Below are 17,503 nucleotides of genomic sequence, written 5' to 3'. Positions count from 1 at the left end.
TCATATATAACATTTTATATTAGTAATGACATGACAAGCTAACACTGGAAATGAAAACGTGCAGTATCAGCTAGCTAACATTAGTTAGCTGAACTGTAACTTAAGGCTAAAGTTAGCTAAACTAGCTAACATTAGTTAGCAAAGCTGAGACTTCAGGTGAGTCCCCCTCTTTAATTCGAACCCTGAGGTGATCCATGCTGGGGGTAGTTTTATCTTACTTCCTGCACATGAAGGCAACAGAATATTAGAACCATCTCTCGATGTCCAGCGTCACCATTAACTCTGCATTTCTGGTCGAGTCTGAAAAATATCTCATCAACTACTGGATGATTTTTATGAAATTTATTTTGCCCAAAGGCTCAAATGTTCTGATTTTTGTGATCCAGTGGCTTTTCCTCTAGCGCCACCAGTGATAATATCACGATATTTCCTGCCATTTGTGATATTTTACATAAAAACAGATTTTACTCCAGAAGCACACCCATGTGATCGTCTGGCTGTGCTGCTGTGCCTCTTATTGCCTGCCGGCCATCAGCTGATAATCAACCTTGACCACTTGGATCTAGCCGTGCTAAGCTGTGTGAAATGTGTTGTTATCAGCCCATATTGTTTATGATGCATGATATTTAGTGCACTTGACAGATGCAGCTGTTGTTGTAAGTCGGTATAAGCAGCGTTTGCAACGCTCACCGAGCCACCTGATTCCAGGCGTTCACATTGTTAAAGAAATGCCCTGAAAATCGTCCCTGGTTAATCTTCAACAAATCCCCGGTGCCACTCTGCAGATGGTGTTAAGAGTCACCCTCATGACTGATGAGAATGTATGAGACTTGACTTTGTCAGTGCTGTTAGTTAATAGTTTTCATGACACTGATGTCTCCTGGGAGAGTTGACTTTGCACACACGGGCTGTTTTTCAGCAGTGGAGTCGGTGAAGTGCTCCTCAGCCGGAGCTGTTTCTCATCATCTTACCGAGGCTCAGCTCTTCTCTGGAGACCCTCCTGTTTGCTCCTGCACTTTGTGTCTTTAAGAAAGGTCCTACACGGATATGCCGCTGTTATTATGGTCGTAATTTATTCTCAGGGGTGATGAATAAAACATGGCAGATTTGTCTGCGTTAATTCAGACTGAACGGATGTGAATACTTTACTTTTCCACGGCTTCATTTAGAATAATGTATTCACAAATTATAGAGTTAGAGAGATGTATAATATTTGTAGTGTGAAAAATCATTATTATACATAATGTATTATCAAATGCATAAGTAGTTGCACAGGCAGTTTAGTAAGTGCACGGTGCAGCACTGTACACCGAGCTCTGCAGTGACATTTATGTTTGTCCATTTATAGATCGTGGTTATGGATTAAATCATGCACATCGCTCTTTAAGACTCTCTGTGTGTGTGTGTGTGTGTGTGTGTGTGTGTGTGTGTGTGTGGTACATGGAGATAACAGCCTGTAGGATACAGTGCATCGTGGCTCCAGCTGAGTTCGATCAGGAGGATCATATTCATTTGTTTTGCTCTTGCATCATTGATCCTGTGTTATTTATTTATGATTGTATTTTGATGTCAGGACACTCTTCCTAACATAATTCCACTATGTTTTAATTAATTTCCATGACCTCATTAAATTATGTTATATTTACACTGAGGTCTCCTACTGCACTGAAGCTTTAGTGATGTCACTCACCTCTGAGTAAATGGAATATAATATAATATAAATGTAACACATTGGATAATTGATGGCTTTGGTATGTTTCCTCCATGTTGATCGAAAAGCTTGTTTGGAGATTATTAGTCTGGTTTGTTTGGCAACATGAGAAAAATTAAGATTTATAGTGGAGATCAACACTTCAGTTAAAACATGGAGCTTTAAAATCATGTAAAATAATAATCAGTACAGAAATTCTGTCAGAGTTTTAGTTCTGATTTGTCTACATCTCTTTGCTTGTACTTGGCTTTATATTGGGTTGAGTGTGGAGGGAAATCAGGGTGTGATGTCTCTCGATTATCTTTATCGAGTTTTCATCTTTTATAACATTCAGACAAACAAACATCATATATTTTATAAGCTAAAAGCTGTTTTTTTTTTTTTTTTTTTTAGTTCCTACCTACACTGCAAATGGGCCACTCTGGAGGAGCTGGAGAAAGATCCTAGAATCCACCAGAAGATTAAACGCTTCAGGACCAAACAGGCCCAGATGAAACACCTGTTCAGCGAGGTAACGCTCATCCTCTTCTGCTCTTCAGGTCTAATGTTCTCCTTCTGACTGGACAAGCTCATGTGCTATTATCTTGCTGGGCCATTTACAGAAGCCATTTTTGATTGTGAACATGCAGTGGTGACGACTTCAGGTGTGTAATGAATGGGTCACAATGCCTGATAATTCAGAGCACATTCATCCAGTGATGCTGGCAGTGTTGAAAGTGCTGTAAAGGTCGACAGGTTAACTCCAACATGCTGTAACCTGGCAACTCCTTGACACAGAGGCATAATTTGGCCTTTGCTGAATAACTCAAACTTCATGGTTGCAGAGCTTGTCACACCTCTTTGTTGACCTTAATTAAAGCTTTTCAGAACAAATGTTAAAAGTAGCAGTGGTCTCTCTCCAGCAGCAGGGTTTGTGGTAGATCTGGCTCCATTACTGAGAAATGTGCAGGAAAGTTGGGGGGGAGGGGTCCTGTCCGTCAGGATGGACATGTTAATGTACAGTAGAATTAAAATGCAGAGTTATAGTATTGTTAAGTAAATGCAATATGCAATATCCTCTGTGCCAGGGGTTCTCAACATGTGGGCTTTAAAAGTATTCCAACTGGGCCAACAGATGATTTGCAAATAACAATTATGGTTAAAAGATAAAATAATATAAACATGAAATAATAAAAAAATGATAAAAATATAAATATAATTTTTTAAAATGAAATTATCTTCAAAAACAAATTTGCATCTGAAGTTATCAGAGAAACAAGCTGAGGAAATGTTAGACAGCTCATCTCCAGCCAATCAGAGACGTCCTGCGTCACTGAAGAGCGTCGACCAATCCCTGACTTTAAATGTGAAACAGTTTGATTCAGTGTTTTTACTGGTTCTGATCAGCTGCTCTGTTTGTTGAGGAGAGGAGGAGACTCAGTGGAGGATTCAGCTCCAGGTCAAAACCTCCTGAACCACTGACACTGAAGGATCCAGACCAGGAGGAGACTACAACTCCCATGATGCCACCAACACTGTCTTTTGTTATTTTTAGACTGAGAGACCATTAGAGACAGAAGTTGCAGACTATGTGTAGAAGACTTTTTCTTAACTGGTCCTTTATCAGAGTGACCCCTGACCTGATCACCAATAAAGAATCAATAATCTGTTCTGTCTCTTCTTGGTCTCTGCAGCCTGATGAGGACTTATTTAACCCCGACTACGTGGAGGTGGACAGGGTGCTGGAGGTGGCTGTTACCACAGACACTGAGACGGGAGAGGTAAGGAACACACACACACACACACAAACTGTGTCCGTCTGCATCAGAGTGGTTATTATCACTGAAGGTGCACACACACACACACACACACACGCACACACACACACGCACACACACACTCACTCACACTGTGTTTGTCTGTTTGCTGCTGTAGGAGGTGACCCATTACCTCGTTAAGTGGTGCAGTCTCTCGTACGAGGAGGCGACGTGGGAGCTGCAGGAGGACCTGGACCCGGAGAAGATCAAAGAGTTTGAGGAGATCCAGAAGCTGCCGGCCGACCTCAGGCACATGGTGAGTAGAGACGCAGTAAAGAGGAGTGAGGACGAAGAGAGACGCCGACCAGTTTGACAGAGAGCAGGAAAAATGTAACAACACTGCCACTAATGAGACAGTGAAGGCAACACAGTCCTCACGAGAAACCGACAACTGTCAGACCTCAGCAACAACTACACATTCACTGTGTGGAAAGAAAATCTATGAAATGATAGAGTGTGTTAGCAGGGGGGAGGAGGGGGGTGTATTTAAATCAACAGGCTGTGAGATAAAGGCCCAGATCTACGGTGGCCCTGAGAGGTCAGTGCACTGCAACTGAAGACAACACAAACTAACAGACAAACACAAACAAATTCATCAGTCTGACAACACAGAGCTGCAGATTGTGGGGCTGTGGCCCCCCCCTCAGTCTCCACAGAGATCTGATCAGCCGTCACAGAACAAATCAGCAGTCAGAAGTTTTATAAAGAGCTGGAGATGTGGGTGTGAATCCAGACGTCTTGAACCAGGCTGAAACGGATAAAAAGTGAGAGAAAACATTTACAAACTGTGATTAGGATGGTGAAAACAAACTGCACAACACGACAGCATTACAGCTCTGTATTTCACCTCTGCTGCCTCCACAGCCGCTCTCCCTCAGACTCTGCACCTCGGCCTCCTCTCAGTGTTAATGAGCACAAACACACTCAGCGCTGTGAGCTTCTCTGGCGCTTCAGCATTGTCTGCTTGTGTCGTTTGCTTTTATAGAATAAAACCTTCACAACCAAACGCATGTGAAACATCTGCTGCACATCTGGGCGCCACTATTTCAGTGTCACCATGAAGCCCAGAGAAGAAACTACAGCAGAGGTCGTTTCATGTGAGCGGAGCAGAGACAGCTGTGTGACCGGCCTTTAACAGCACATTCACTTCACTGATGTCGGGCACAAAATTGCTGCTTGAATGGCAGCAATTTCCCCGAGTCTCTTTCACCTCGTGAGAGACGCAGGAGAGAGAGCCAAGCAAATTATTCCTGCTCTTTTACCATTATTCATTTCAATTAGTATCATCACTTAGTACGTCCTGGCAGCAACCGTCTGTTACGCCGCTTATTTTATTAGTCATCTATTCAACCTCCAGAATCTCTCTCACCTTTAAAAACTGGAACAGCTCCTCTGCCTCGTCTCTGATTCACCAGGGATCCGAGCAGCTTTAATAACTCATACTCTGCTGCCTCCTGTGATGGATAAAATCTATGATTCAGCTGAGACAAAGTGAGTTACAGTTCTTACAGATGTTTCTGTGTGTGTGTGTGTGTGTCACAGGAACGTCCTCCTCCAGACAAATGGCAGAAGCTGGAGCGCTCCAGAGATTACCGCAACGGAAACCAGCTCAGAGAATACCAGTTAGAGGGAATGAACTGGTTACTGTTCAACTGGTACAACAGGTGAGGACACAAACACACCTGAGAAAGCACGAAGCAGTTTGATTGGTTGAGGTTTAAACATCTGTATGTTCTCACTGACCAAACCAACAATGAACATTTGGTGTTAAATAAAACACAATTAAATGACAAGGTGAACAAAAACAAACAAATCATAGACAACAATAATAGACATAGATGTCCCCACTACCCCAACCCCCACATCGGTAGGTCTCCAATTTACAGATGTTCCCTAAACGCCTCACATGCAGGCAGTAGGTGCTACCAGCGTCAGGGGCCCAACTCAGTGTCTGTTTAAGAGGGTTTATACTTGTCATTGGTATACAGCTGGTTTACACAGATTGTAATTCATTGATTAGCTTCATTATTGCACTACTCAGTGTAAACAGATGTGTAAACAGATGTGCGTCTGTTTTCCTCCCTAGAAAAAACTGTATCCTGGCAGATGAGATGGGTTTGGGAAAGACCATCCAGTCCATCACCTTCCTCTACGAGATCTTCAACATGGGCGTCCGCGGCCCCTTCCTCATCATCGCCCCCCTGTCCACCATCACCAACTGGGAGCGGGAGTTTCGCACATGGACGCACATGAACGTCATCGTGTATCACGGCTCCCAGATCAGCCGGCAGATGATCCTGCAGTACGAGATGTTTCACAGAGACCCACAGGTAGTCGTCCCCGCTGATCCTCCGCCCAGAGAACCAGCTGTTTGTACAGGTGGAACTAAAGGTGGAAGGTGTAGACGTCATCTGCTCCTTTATTTCTTTTGGTTTATTTCTGTTCTTTTTCACAGCACTGACAATCAGCTGCTGGAGGGAAATTCACCCCCGTATCTGGATGATCTGTTGAATTCAGTGAAAATAACCACAGAGAAGAGCTCAGTGTTATCTGAGTTCATGCATGATGAACTCAGATAAGGGGGAAGTAGAGACAATGCTGATCTAAACTTCTCTTCCCCCCCCTGTCTCCTGCCTCAGGGTAACACCCTCCCTGGCGTGCTGAAGTTTCATGGACTGATCACCACCTTCGAGATGATCATGGCCGACTGTCCTGAGCTGAAGAAGCTGCACTGGCGCTGCGTGGTGATCGACGAGGCCCATCGGCTGAAGAACAGGAACTGCAAACTGCTGGAGGGGCTCAAACTCATGAACCTGGTCAGTCTGTGTGTGTCTTTGTGTTTGGCTTTGCCGCTGTGGGAATTGGCTCATTTTGGTCAAAGATAAGTTTGTATTAAAATCTACGATCGACCCTGTAGCATAAAGCAAAACTTACAGATGCTTCCTTGAAGTTGTGTTTCTATCAATGTGATTTTCAGGAAATTTTTTATTTTGGTTGGAAGTGGTTTATCAATAAAGAGAAAATGTGATGATGTGAAAAGGAAACAGACTTGTTGAAGATGGATGTGACTGAGAAAACATCAGATCTGTGTGGAGACACAGAATCGTCAGATTCCCAATCAGCCTCTTCTTCTGCAGTGGATTAATAGCACCTGAATGACATTAGCTCCACCAGCTGTTTTCTCTTGATGAGTCCTAAAACCAGGACCTAAGTTTGATCACTTCCTGTCCCTTGGTCCTGAGTCTTTGGGTGTTTGAATGTGTTTCTGCTTGATGACTGAAGTCAGGTCTGTGTTTAACAGCAGCTCGACACATGTTCAGGTTTGATTCTCTGACATCAGATCCGTCAGTAAATCCCTCAGTCCTGATTCGTGAAGCTTCTCCGGCTGTTAAAAAGGCCGGTTGCTAACAAGAATCTGAATGAGACGACAGAGGTTGTCGGGGACGTTAAACGTCATCAGTCCAACATGAAACCGACCTCCTCACCAGTCCACCTTTACAGCCTCGCTGTGTTTCTACAAACTGTCACTAACGCTGTCAGAGGAAAGGCTTCTGTAGAAGAGCTCAGAGCTGAATCAGACTACAGGCTGAAGGATAGTGGTGGTGACGGTGAAGTCATGTGACCGTGGTGTCGTTGGTTTAGAGCTTAACATGAGCTTTTTACTGCTGCTGGTTGTATTTAGGCTACAAACATCATAAAGTGGAGTCATTAGTGAAGATGATCCTGCTGAACCAAACCCGTCAGGATCAGGAACTGCTGCTGATTTTCTCTAATCATCCAAAACACAATGGAGAAATCCTAGTGGCTGTTAGTGGAGGGAACCAGGTGATGATGACGTAAGGGTTGGACCATGGAAAGAGTCTGTGCTTCGTTCAGCTGAATGTTTCCTGTTTCTTTTCTGTTGGTGTTGGTTCCAGGAACATAAGGTTCTGCTGACAGGAACCCCCCTGCAGAACTCTGTGGAGGAGCTCTTCAGTCTGCTCAACTTCCTCGAGCCGCTGCAGTTTCCTTCAGAGAGCAGCTTCCTGGAAGAGTTCGGAGACCTGAAAACAGATGAACAGGCGAGTTCAGACGCTGCTGCTACTGTAAAATTATAATATATTCATTCATCGTATTGTTGTACTACTACTACATCTCACTATATATTACATTACAGTTATATTCCATATTATATTGTACTTTTTTTCATGTAAATATGTGTAAATCCTGCCTCTGGGATCAATAAAGGTTCATCTCATCTTCTTTTATTTTATTTCATTTATTTTTCTCACTAGTTTTAACAGTTTTTATTGAAAACCTTCAATATAAAAATGACTGATTGAAATGGTACAGAGACGTTAATGTAATGTAAACGTTCCAGAGAACTGCAGCTCCTCCAGTTCTTCCTGTCAGTTTTCAGGACAGTGCAGCTGAGTCCGACCTGACACTGACGTATCGCAGCACCAGGCTGAAGCGTCTGGTCTCCACATCACCTCTGTGTTTTTGTCTCTTGGGCTCAACTGTGATTTGTTTTTTTCTCCTAAAAGAAAAATATATTTGATTTTGAAACCCCCCCGTCTCCAACAGGTGAAGAAGCTTCAGGCCATTTTAAAGCCCATGATGTTACGGAGGCTGAAGGACGACGTGGAAAAAAACCTGGCGCCTAAAGAAGAGACCATCATAGAGGTAGAGGAGCTTCATAAAAACAAACCCTGACTTCTCATATTTGTTCAGTTCAGCTCTGTTTAAACAGCACGAAGCTGGAGAGACTTCATCCCTCTTCCTCCTCCCCTCCTGCTGCTGTGGATGAATGATTCAGCTTTACTGTGGCTTCAGTAATGAGTCCACTAATGAGACTTGTTTTTATCAGAATTATTTGTCTTAAGTCTTTATTAGTCTCTTTAATCACAATAAATTCAGAATGAAATTAAAGTGAAGTTCATTAAAAGTGACTGAAGGAGTTTTGTGTGTGTGTGTATGTGTGTGTGTGTGTGTGTGAGAGAGAGAGAGAGATATTTCAATAACATTTTGATGGAACATCTTGAATTTTGACATAAACCTTCACTTGGACTCAAAGATAAACTGATGAGATTTTTGTGGTCAAAGGTCAAAGGTGAAGGTCAGTGTGACCTCACAAAACACTTTTTAGCCATTACGCAAAACTTCACACAGAAACTAAACAAACTTTCACACAAATGGTTCATTTTGATCTGAGTCTGGATCAACAGGATGTGATCTGAGACTAGTGTGAGTGGAGGAGGGAGACGACCAGGTGGAGGTGAGTCTGGTCACCAGCAGCTAAACCGGCCGGGACCCTGAACCCCTCCCTGTTCCTGCAGGTGGAGCTGACCAACATCCAGAAGAAATACTACAGAGCCATCTTAGAGAAGAACTTCTCCTTCCTGTCCAAAGGAGCAAACCAGCACAACATGCCCAACCTCATTAACACCATGATGGAGCTCCGCAAGTGCTGCAACCACCCCTACCTTATCACAGGTGAGCGCGCACACACACACACACACACACACACACACACACACACACACACACACACACACACACACCAGACCTTCAGTGAAAGAAAGTATTTATATTGACGCACTTTATCTCACATGATCAGCTGTTACTGCTCCTCTTTAATAAAGCAACACAACTGTCATTGTTAGTTTCAGACCGACACAGTCGGCCCGCGTTGTTTCAACAGCAAATACACTTGTGACCAGTGGGTGAAGTGAGTGTCTCAGTATTTCACTGTAATTTTAACGACCGCTCATTAAATCACCTGTAACGACACCAGGCTGCACAGTAACCACACACAGCTCTGTGTACGACCGGTCGATTACACTAACGTGGTCTAACGTGGAGACGCCCACTCGCTCCGTGCTCCCACCACTTTGCACTTACATTTGTTATTCACATTTCAGCAGAGGTTGTAAAAGTGTTTACTGCATCCTCAGTTTAATGTTTTGAACGAGGTCTGTTTGGTGTAAAGAAGAGTTCTTCTTCTAACCACAGTCCACCACGGTGCAGGCCTACCATGCTCTTAAAGGGACTGGGACGTGGCTCTGATTGGTTGACCAAAACATCCTGATTAATTAAAGCTCCATCCAGTCTAAAGGTAGATGTCCATGTGTTTGTGTTATAAAGCAGGTCTAGGTTCTATATTAATACTGTGAAAGTATCAAAGTCTCAGTCCACAGAGAAATGCACACAGCCTGTATTCAGACACTGAGCCTTAAAACCAGCAGTCAGGACTTCTGGAACTTTGTGATGTCAAAACTGAGCTTAGATGGTTAAAATAGGAACCAATGTGTTATGGTCCTTACCCTCCCTTACCTTCGTTTTCTTGTTGTTCAGGAGCGGAGGAGAAGATTCTGGAAAGCTTCAAGAAGTGCCACAGTCCAGATGCGCTGGACTTCCAGCTGCAGGCCATGATCCAGGCGGCAGGTAAACTGGTGCTGATCGACAAGCTGCTGCCCAAACTGCTGGCCGGGGGACACAAAGTCCTGGTCTTCTCCCAGATGGTCCGCTGTCTGGACATCCTGGAGGACTACCTCATCCAGAGACGGTGAGGAGGGAGGGAGGGAGGGGGTAAGATTGAATGGAAAAGTAACCAAAGGAAGGAAACAACAAAAAAAGAAGATTTGGGACAAAGAATGTGATGCAACAAGCAGCAGAGAGGAAAAGAGGAAGGTGGAAAGATGCTTTGACATTTCTATCTGTGTGTTTTCTCCAGCTACACGTACGAACGCATTGACGGCCGTGTGCGAGGGAACCTGAGACAAGCGGCCATCGACAGGTTCTGCAAGCCGGACTCGGACCGCTTTGTTTTCCTGCTGTGCACCAGAGCCGGAGGGCTGGGCATCAACCTGACAGCCGCCGACACCTGCATCATCTTCGACTCGGACTGGAACCCCCAGAACGACCTGCAGGTGGGTCTGTGACGTCAGAACTAACCGACACAGATGATCTGCCTCCTTGATGTGTGCTGCCAGGTGTGTTTCCCTGTGGGACGGCAGCGGACCACACACTGTGCAGATGAGTGTGGGTGAGAGTCTGCACCACAGTTTTCATGCAACAGGTTTCAGGAGTTTCTTCAGCATCACTTCCTGTCACATGTGCAGCCTGAGGAGTCTGATTGGTCGCTGTGATTTTCCTGCAGGATAACTTCAGATATTGAGAGGGACGTTAAACATTTGGATAATTATACATAAAGTTGAAGACTTGTGTGGAGATTTATTAAAATCATTTGTCCTCATCACATGTGATCATGGTGTTAATGGACTTTAAAACACAGCTGTGTCCTTTTTCTTCAGTTGATGGATGAAAACATTTGTAAATCCAGTGAAATTCTAACACTTTACACTGATGTTACTCTTCGTTTCTTTGTCCCGCCCCCGCTCTGTCACAGGCTCAGGCACGCTGCCACCGGATTGGCCAAAGCAAAGCGGTGAAAGTCTACAGGCTGATCACAAGGAACTCGTACGAGAGGGAAATGTTTGACAAGGCCAGTCTGAAGCTGGGACTGGACAAAGCTGTCCTCCAGGACATCAACCGTAAAGGAAGCCTGAACGGGGTGAGACGAGGAGACGAAGTCTGCAGAGGCTGTATCTGAGGAGGTTCATAGAGAGCAGGACTCCTAACCTGTGTGTGTCTTTGTGCTGCTGCAGGTGCAGCAGCTTTCGAAGCTGGAGGTGGAGGATCTGCTGAAAAAAGGAGCGTACGGAGCCCTGATGGACGAAGAGGACGAGGGCTCTAAGTTCTGCGAGGAAGACATCGATCAGATTCTGCAGAGACGAACCCAGACCATCACCATCCAGACCGAGGGGAAAGGGTCCACGTTCGCTAAGGTGGGACTCCTGAAGCCGTGACAAGGACAGGTGTTGGTGTTGTGTTTGATCCCAGAGTTGACATGTTGTTTCAGAGGAGGCGCAAACACTGAAAACTATTACGTAAAATATATAAAACACTGAGAATCAGCAGCTTCGGTCCAAACATCTGTCAGAACCTCGTTCACATCAACCAGAGTCTGACTCCTTCTCTCTGTGTCTCAGGCCAGTTTCATCTCCTCTGGGAACAGGACGGACATTTCTCTGGACGACCCCAACTTCTGGCAGAAATGGGCCAAAATCGCTGAAGTCGAGATCGACTCCAAATCTGAGAAGGTAAGAGAGACGGAGGAGGGAGGAAAGAGACAGAGACAGAGAGGAGGTAAACAGGAAGTGAAGAAAAGTGGAGGAGGTGATGAACAGGAGGAGTAGAGAGGAAGCACTGGAGGAATGGAAGGAGACAACGAGGAGCGACATAAGGCTTGAAAAGAAAAGTGGAACTGATTCAAGTTAGAGAAACAAAGATGGAGGGAGGAGGGGGAGGAGCTGAGCTCCCAGAGCAGGAGAAAAGGAAACGAGGGAGGAATAGGAATGAGAGAAAGAAAAGAGGAGAAAGGAATCACATTCTTCCTCTCCTCCCCCCATGTTTCCTCTCCTCTCTTCTCCTCTCCCCTCTCCTCTCCTCTCCTTTCCTTCCCTCTCCTCTCCTCTCTCCTCTCCTCTCCTTGTTTCCTCTCCTCTCTCCTCTCCTCTCCTTGTTTCCTCTCCTCTCTCCTCCCCTTTCTCCTCTCCTCTCCTCTCCTCTCCTTGTTTCCTCCCCTCCTCTTCCTCCTCTCCCCTCCTCTCCTCTCCTCTCCTCTCCTCTCCTCTCCTTTCCTCCCCTCTCCTCCTCCTCCTCGACCTCCTCCCCTCTCCTCTCCTCCCCTCTCCTCTCCTCTCCTCTCCTCCTCTCCTCCCCTCCCCTCCCCTCCTCTTCCTCCTCTCCCCTCCTCTCCTCTCCTCTCCTCTCCTCTCCTCTCCTCCTCTCCTCTCCCCTCTCCTCCTCCTCCTCTCCTCTGTGATGCAGGAGTCCCTGGTGATTGACACCCCCCGGGTGAGGAAACAGACCCGTCACTACAACTCCTTTGAGGATGATGAGCTGATGGAGTTCTCAGAGCTGGACAGCGACTCGGAGGAGCGGCCGTGTCGCACTCGCCGCCTCGGCGACCGCAGCCGGCGGTACCTCCGCGCTGAGTGCTTCCGGGTTGAGAAGAACCTGCTCATCTTTGGGTACGAGCCGAGACGCGTTAGAATAATTCACACCTGAGTTCAGGAGCAAAACTGAATGTTGGACTGTAGCTTTGCACAGACGCTCAGAGATGATCTGAGCGTCAGGTCCTCGTCCTCAGAGAAGCTAGAATATCAATAGAGGAAGTGACTGTTTTCATTTGTTTCTATCACCTATGAACGTACAAATCCCTCAGAAAAACAACTTGTGACAAGTTCTACTAACTTTGTGGACAAACCTCAAAGCTCCATCCATCTAAATGTAGATGTCCGTGTGTCTTTGATTATAAAGCAGGTCTGGCTCACTGAACAGCTGACTGACCTGTTGTTACTCAGAGCCTCTCCTCTGATTGGCTGACTGACCTGTTGTTACTAGAGCTGCAGAGAGAAGCCTGAGAGAGGAGATGTAAAACTACACTGAGATGGTTTAAACCTTGAGTGTGATGACATCTTGATTCTCAGCTTAAATCTTGAGTTTACAAAGTTGGTCTCTTACGAGATGAAGTGAGAACATGAATGTGCCAAATATGAAAATACAACAGAGCAAATTTCCACTGTGGTTTGAGGTGAAAGAAGATCTATATGTTTATTTATTTATTTATTGGTGTCAGTTCTTCTCTGTGATCTATTGTATTTCCTCCTCCTTTCCCCCCCTCCAGCTGGGGTCGGTGGAAGGACATCCTGAACCACGGTCGGTTCAAGTGGCACCTGGCTGAGAGAGATATGGAGGTGATCTGTAGGTGAGGAAGTAAATCTTTGTTTATGTTTTTACCAGAAATATCCAGAGTGTAACAGTAGAACGAAGAGAATCAGCGCTGTGGTGTCTGACTGCACCTGCAAGCCACTGTTTAAAAGAAGTGGATAAAAACAAAAAACATGTAAAAATGGATCAAAATAACAATTTTTTTTGTCGTGCAGGGCTCTGCTGGTTTACTGCCTGAGACACTATAAAGGTGACGACAAGATCAAGAGCTTCATCTGGGACCTGATCACACCCACCAAGGAAGGCCAGGACCAGGCGCTGCTCAATCACTCCGGTTAGCATTCACACTGTAACGATAGCCAATGCTGCAGCTAGCTTTAAAGGGTGCTCCCAGACTTAGCATCACTCTCCTTTAACTCACAATGAATGGTATTATCAGAATAATGATGCAGAACATTACCCAGAATGCAGCGTGACCACTGACTAGGCTAAGGCCGATATTCAGTAATATTGAACATCATTATATTTCCCATCATATGCAATATTTTTCACAATATCAGTGATTTTTGTTTGTTTTGCATGGTCTGCCCTGCTGCTGAGGCCAACCCTCATTTCTCTGCTTTGCTGACTGTACTTTGTACCTTGTGAAAAAATAAAACTAAACCTTGCTTATATGGAATCTAAATCAATATTAGATAAATAAATACATAAATGAATAAATACAGATATGAAATAAATTTAGAAATAAATAGATTAGCTAAGAACTGTATAAATATTTGAGTAAATGTAAATATAAATATATGTGTGTAAATAAATAAATAAATAAACAGATTTTTGTTTTTTTATTTCCATTTGTTATATTCAAATGAGGGGGCGCGGTTATCTACGACAGCAGCAGTACAGCATCTACAAAATCTGTGGTTAGCATTAAAAGAGCTGGGCTGGTCATTTTATTCCCGTTTTCTCTCACTTCTCTGTCCCAGGTTTATCAGCTCCAGTTCCTCGGGGTCGGAAGGGGAAGAAGATGAAGAACCAGCTGAATGTTCCTGAAGTGAAGAACGCCGACTGGCTGGTCCACTGTAACCCTGAGGTGGTTCTGCAGGACGAGAGCTACAAGAAACACCTCAAACAGCACTGCAACAAGTCAGTTCACCCCCAGTTCTCCCGACTCCAGTGATCAGACATCTGCTGCTCTGTCACATTGTCCCGGAGAAACTGCTTCATATTTTTGATGTGTTTAAGCTCAGCCAGTGTTGCTGTTTAACGGATACTAGAAACACTACAATCGGCAGCACAGGTCATTTCATTTCAGTGATTTGTGGCAGCGTAAACCTGCCTGTAAGTCAGAGGTGCTTCAACACGAGAGCATCATAAAAGCCTTCGACAACAAAGGACCAGAACAGAAACATGGTTGTTAAAGCTATAGTCAGTGGAGGACTGTGAAGCTGGAGGCTGTTTGTTCACAGCGTGAAGTGTTTACTCCTGTGGATCAGCCTGTACGTCCACGTCAGAGCCGTGGCTTTTAATTAATGTAGTTGTCAGAACGCTGACAGGAGGACTCTGATTCATAGAGGTGGTGAGATTAGAACAGTTTACTGTCACGTTGTCTGAAGTTCAGTCCACTCACAGAAGGCCGTGGTCTCTGACTGTGCTGCCGTTCTCTCCACAGGGTGCTGCTGAGGGTGAGGATGCTGTACTACCTGAAGGTGGAGGTGTTGGGTGAGGCTGCCAATCAGGCTCTAGAGGGGATACCTGCCAGGTAACTCGATGTCGAACTAGAGAACCAGCATCTCAGACCAGAACATCAGCCACAACTCAGGCCTCTGCTCTCAGTCAGCAAAGTGTCACTAAACACACAACAAGAAGTGCTAGCATCTCTCTGATATGCTACGCAGTTAGCCAGCTAGCATAGCAACATTTGCTGCACAGATTTATAATATTGGTAACAGCAAGTTAGCTAACGTTAGCATGATACTGTAGCCTCACTAATGAAAACAGACATTAACATTATGTAGCATCAAGTTACTGACGCATGAGGAGAAGAAAACCAGCTCTGAGTCCAGCTGGAGCCTTTAGCAGCTCGTAGGGTTCTCCACCTCAGTACGAACAGACCAGGACTGGATCCACAGTCGGACTGGGAAAGAAATTCAGCCTTGGGCTGATCCACTGGTACCAGCTGCATGAATGACACTGATGGAGCTGGTAAAGACTTTAAAACCTTTATGGACGTTCCACCGACCAACCAGGATTTGAGCCTGTAGTCCTGAGTCCAGTCCTCCTGTGCTCTGGTCTCATCTCGTGGTTTCTTCTTCAGTGGAGGAAATTCTGGAAGGCTGTGTTCTGCACTGTGTCACCTCACCTGTGGGCGGAGCCTGTGTGTTTATAAACGTGGGAAGGACCAATGGTTTAACAGGAGGGACTCACATGCACTAACATGCACGTACCACAAGACCAGCTACTAAAACAAAGAGCAGATGATTACGTCACATACAAAGGGGGTGTGGCTTCGTTCTCATGACTCCACTGTATCTGTACATAGAAAACAGTTGTTTGCTGCTGTGTTATTGGTTAAAATCTGGTTTACAGAACCTTTAGGTTAATTCCAAATCTGGTAAAAACCCGATGTAACAATGTTTTACAAGAGCAGTCGATGGTTGAGACAGATTTCTGATCGAGCGGCAGATTATTTATTTGTCTGTGTTGTCATGGAGCTGCAGCGTCCTGACTCAACACTGACAGACGATTTTGTGTGTGTGTGTGTGTGTGTGTGTGTATATGTGTGTGTGTTTGACAGTAAACTTGAGGTGTCGCTCCCAGACATCGACTACATAGAGATCCCAGCGACGTGGTGGGATGCGGATGCTGACAAGTCTCTCCTCATAGGAGTCCACAAACACGGTGAGGACCGGTGTCAGTTTATTTATTGATTTAGAGAGGAGTTTTTTTTATTGAAGTTTGACTTCAGCAGTTTTCTTTTAGAATATGTTAGGAAGACTGAGATGCAGTGACACAATGTAAGAACAGCTGAGAAAAATGGGAACAAATCTGTGTGTGTGTGTGTGTGTGTGTGTGTGTGTGTGTTGTGCGTTTGCACATTGTTTTCACTCTTTTTCATTGTGTCTCCACTGATGCTTGTCCTTGGACAGGATATGAGCGGTACAACGCAATGCGAGCTGATCCAGAGCTGTGTTTCCTGGAGAGGGTGGGGATGCCAGATGTCACCGCGCTGTCAGCTGAACAGGGAGGAGGGGAGGGGGCCGCCGACATGGCCGACAGGTACATGTACACAGATTAGACAAACTTAGTCAGACAAAGGCTTGCTGGGATATCACACGAGAGCCAAATGAAAAATATCAAAAAGGTCTTTTCACACAAACTCCTATAATATTTTACATCTGGCAACTGAAGAGTTGTTAGAAACATATGGAGCAAATTTTAAAGTAGAAAAATAAGTTTTAAAAGACAAAAGAAATCAGAACATTTTAAATAATAATTGTGAATAAAAACAGACAAAACAGAAAATGCAGCATTTAAAATATTTGTCCTCTGAAGTTTTCTCCATTTGCTTCATGTCTGTAATAAACCAGCTGATGACATCACTGATGACATTATTTTGTGGCCAGCAAGAGGGGCCCCTGGGTAAAAATGGGCTGCAGGGCACCTGTAACCCACTGTTCTTCAGTTGCTCGCTGTTGCTCGTCTTCCCTGCAGGTCTCCTCCTTCCACCTCTCAGTCTCTGTAGTAATGTTTGCAGCAGGTTCCACCGCTGCTGTGAAAAACATTTCCTGTCTGCTCTGATGCCATGTTTGTTTCTGTCGACGCCACCAATGCCCCCCCCGCCCCCACACCTGCTTTACATTCTGAGTGTGAAGGACAAGATTAAACACACATAGAAATACAAACATGAATGCAGAGGTGGATATGAGGAGGCTCATGATGTGAACAGCACCTGGGTCATGTTTTAGTGACACACACAGCTGCAGCTGAACAATCGCACATTGCTCAGCCTGAACCCAAACTCAGCTCTAAACTCCCTCAGAGTTTAGAGCTGCTCGTTTCACTGAACCTGTGCTGATTAAAGTCAGAGAGAATAATTGACAGAGAACCAGAATCAGCCAGAGAAGAAGAGGATGAGTGTGGGAAATGTATTTTCTGGGTGCTGCTCTGTCGGCTGACGACAGAGCTGTGAAGACGAGACGCTCACGTCTGTACAGGAAGC

General features: G+C 45.0%; 1 protein-coding gene across 6 annotated transcripts in view; it reads left to right on the top strand.

Moving 5' to 3' along the window:
* The window catches only part of chd6 (chromodomain helicase DNA binding protein 6), an 84,331-nt gene that overhangs the window by 44,182 nt on the left and 22,646 nt on the right, over window positions 1-17,503 (top strand). For all 6 annotated transcript variants that reach the window (XM_071495492.1, XM_071495493.1, XM_071495494.1 and 3 more), the window contains exons 9-29: window positions 2,105-2,222; window positions 3,385-3,471; window positions 3,626-3,763; window positions 5,050-5,171; window positions 5,594-5,837; window positions 6,147-6,323; window positions 7,425-7,568; window positions 8,074-8,172; window positions 8,826-8,982; window positions 9,844-10,054; window positions 10,223-10,418; window positions 10,898-11,062; window positions 11,157-11,336; window positions 11,541-11,651; window positions 12,382-12,584; window positions 13,241-13,321; window positions 13,500-13,618; window positions 14,268-14,427; window positions 14,954-15,043; window positions 16,079-16,182; window positions 16,431-16,560. In XM_071495492.1, the coding sequence (XP_071351593.1) occupies window positions 2,105-2,222; window positions 3,385-3,471; window positions 3,626-3,763; window positions 5,050-5,171; window positions 5,594-5,837; window positions 6,147-6,323; window positions 7,425-7,568; window positions 8,074-8,172; window positions 8,826-8,982; window positions 9,844-10,054; window positions 10,223-10,418; window positions 10,898-11,062; window positions 11,157-11,336; window positions 11,541-11,651; window positions 12,382-12,584; window positions 13,241-13,321; window positions 13,500-13,618; window positions 14,268-14,427; window positions 14,954-15,043; window positions 16,079-16,182; window positions 16,431-16,560 (3,036 nt within the window). The remainder of the gene's footprint in view (window positions 1-2,104; window positions 2,223-3,384; window positions 3,472-3,625; window positions 3,764-5,049; window positions 5,172-5,593; window positions 5,838-6,146; window positions 6,324-7,424; window positions 7,569-8,073; window positions 8,173-8,825; window positions 8,983-9,843; window positions 10,055-10,222; window positions 10,419-10,897; window positions 11,063-11,156; window positions 11,337-11,540; window positions 11,652-12,381; window positions 12,585-13,240; window positions 13,322-13,499; window positions 13,619-14,267; window positions 14,428-14,953; window positions 15,044-16,078; window positions 16,183-16,430; window positions 16,561-17,503) is intronic.

This window comes from Trachinotus anak, unplaced genomic scaffold (assembly GCF_046630095.1).
Source record: "Trachinotus anak isolate AG129_WGS33_773 ecotype Australia unplaced genomic scaffold, CSIRO_AGI_Tana_v1 ptg000013l, whole genome shotgun sequence".
In the NCBI taxonomy this organism is placed as follows: domain Eukaryota; kingdom Metazoa; phylum Chordata; class Actinopteri; order Carangiformes; family Carangidae; genus Trachinotus; species Trachinotus anak.
Note: the sequence above shows the minus strand (reverse complement) of the source record. Positions and strands in the feature narration are given on the sequence as shown.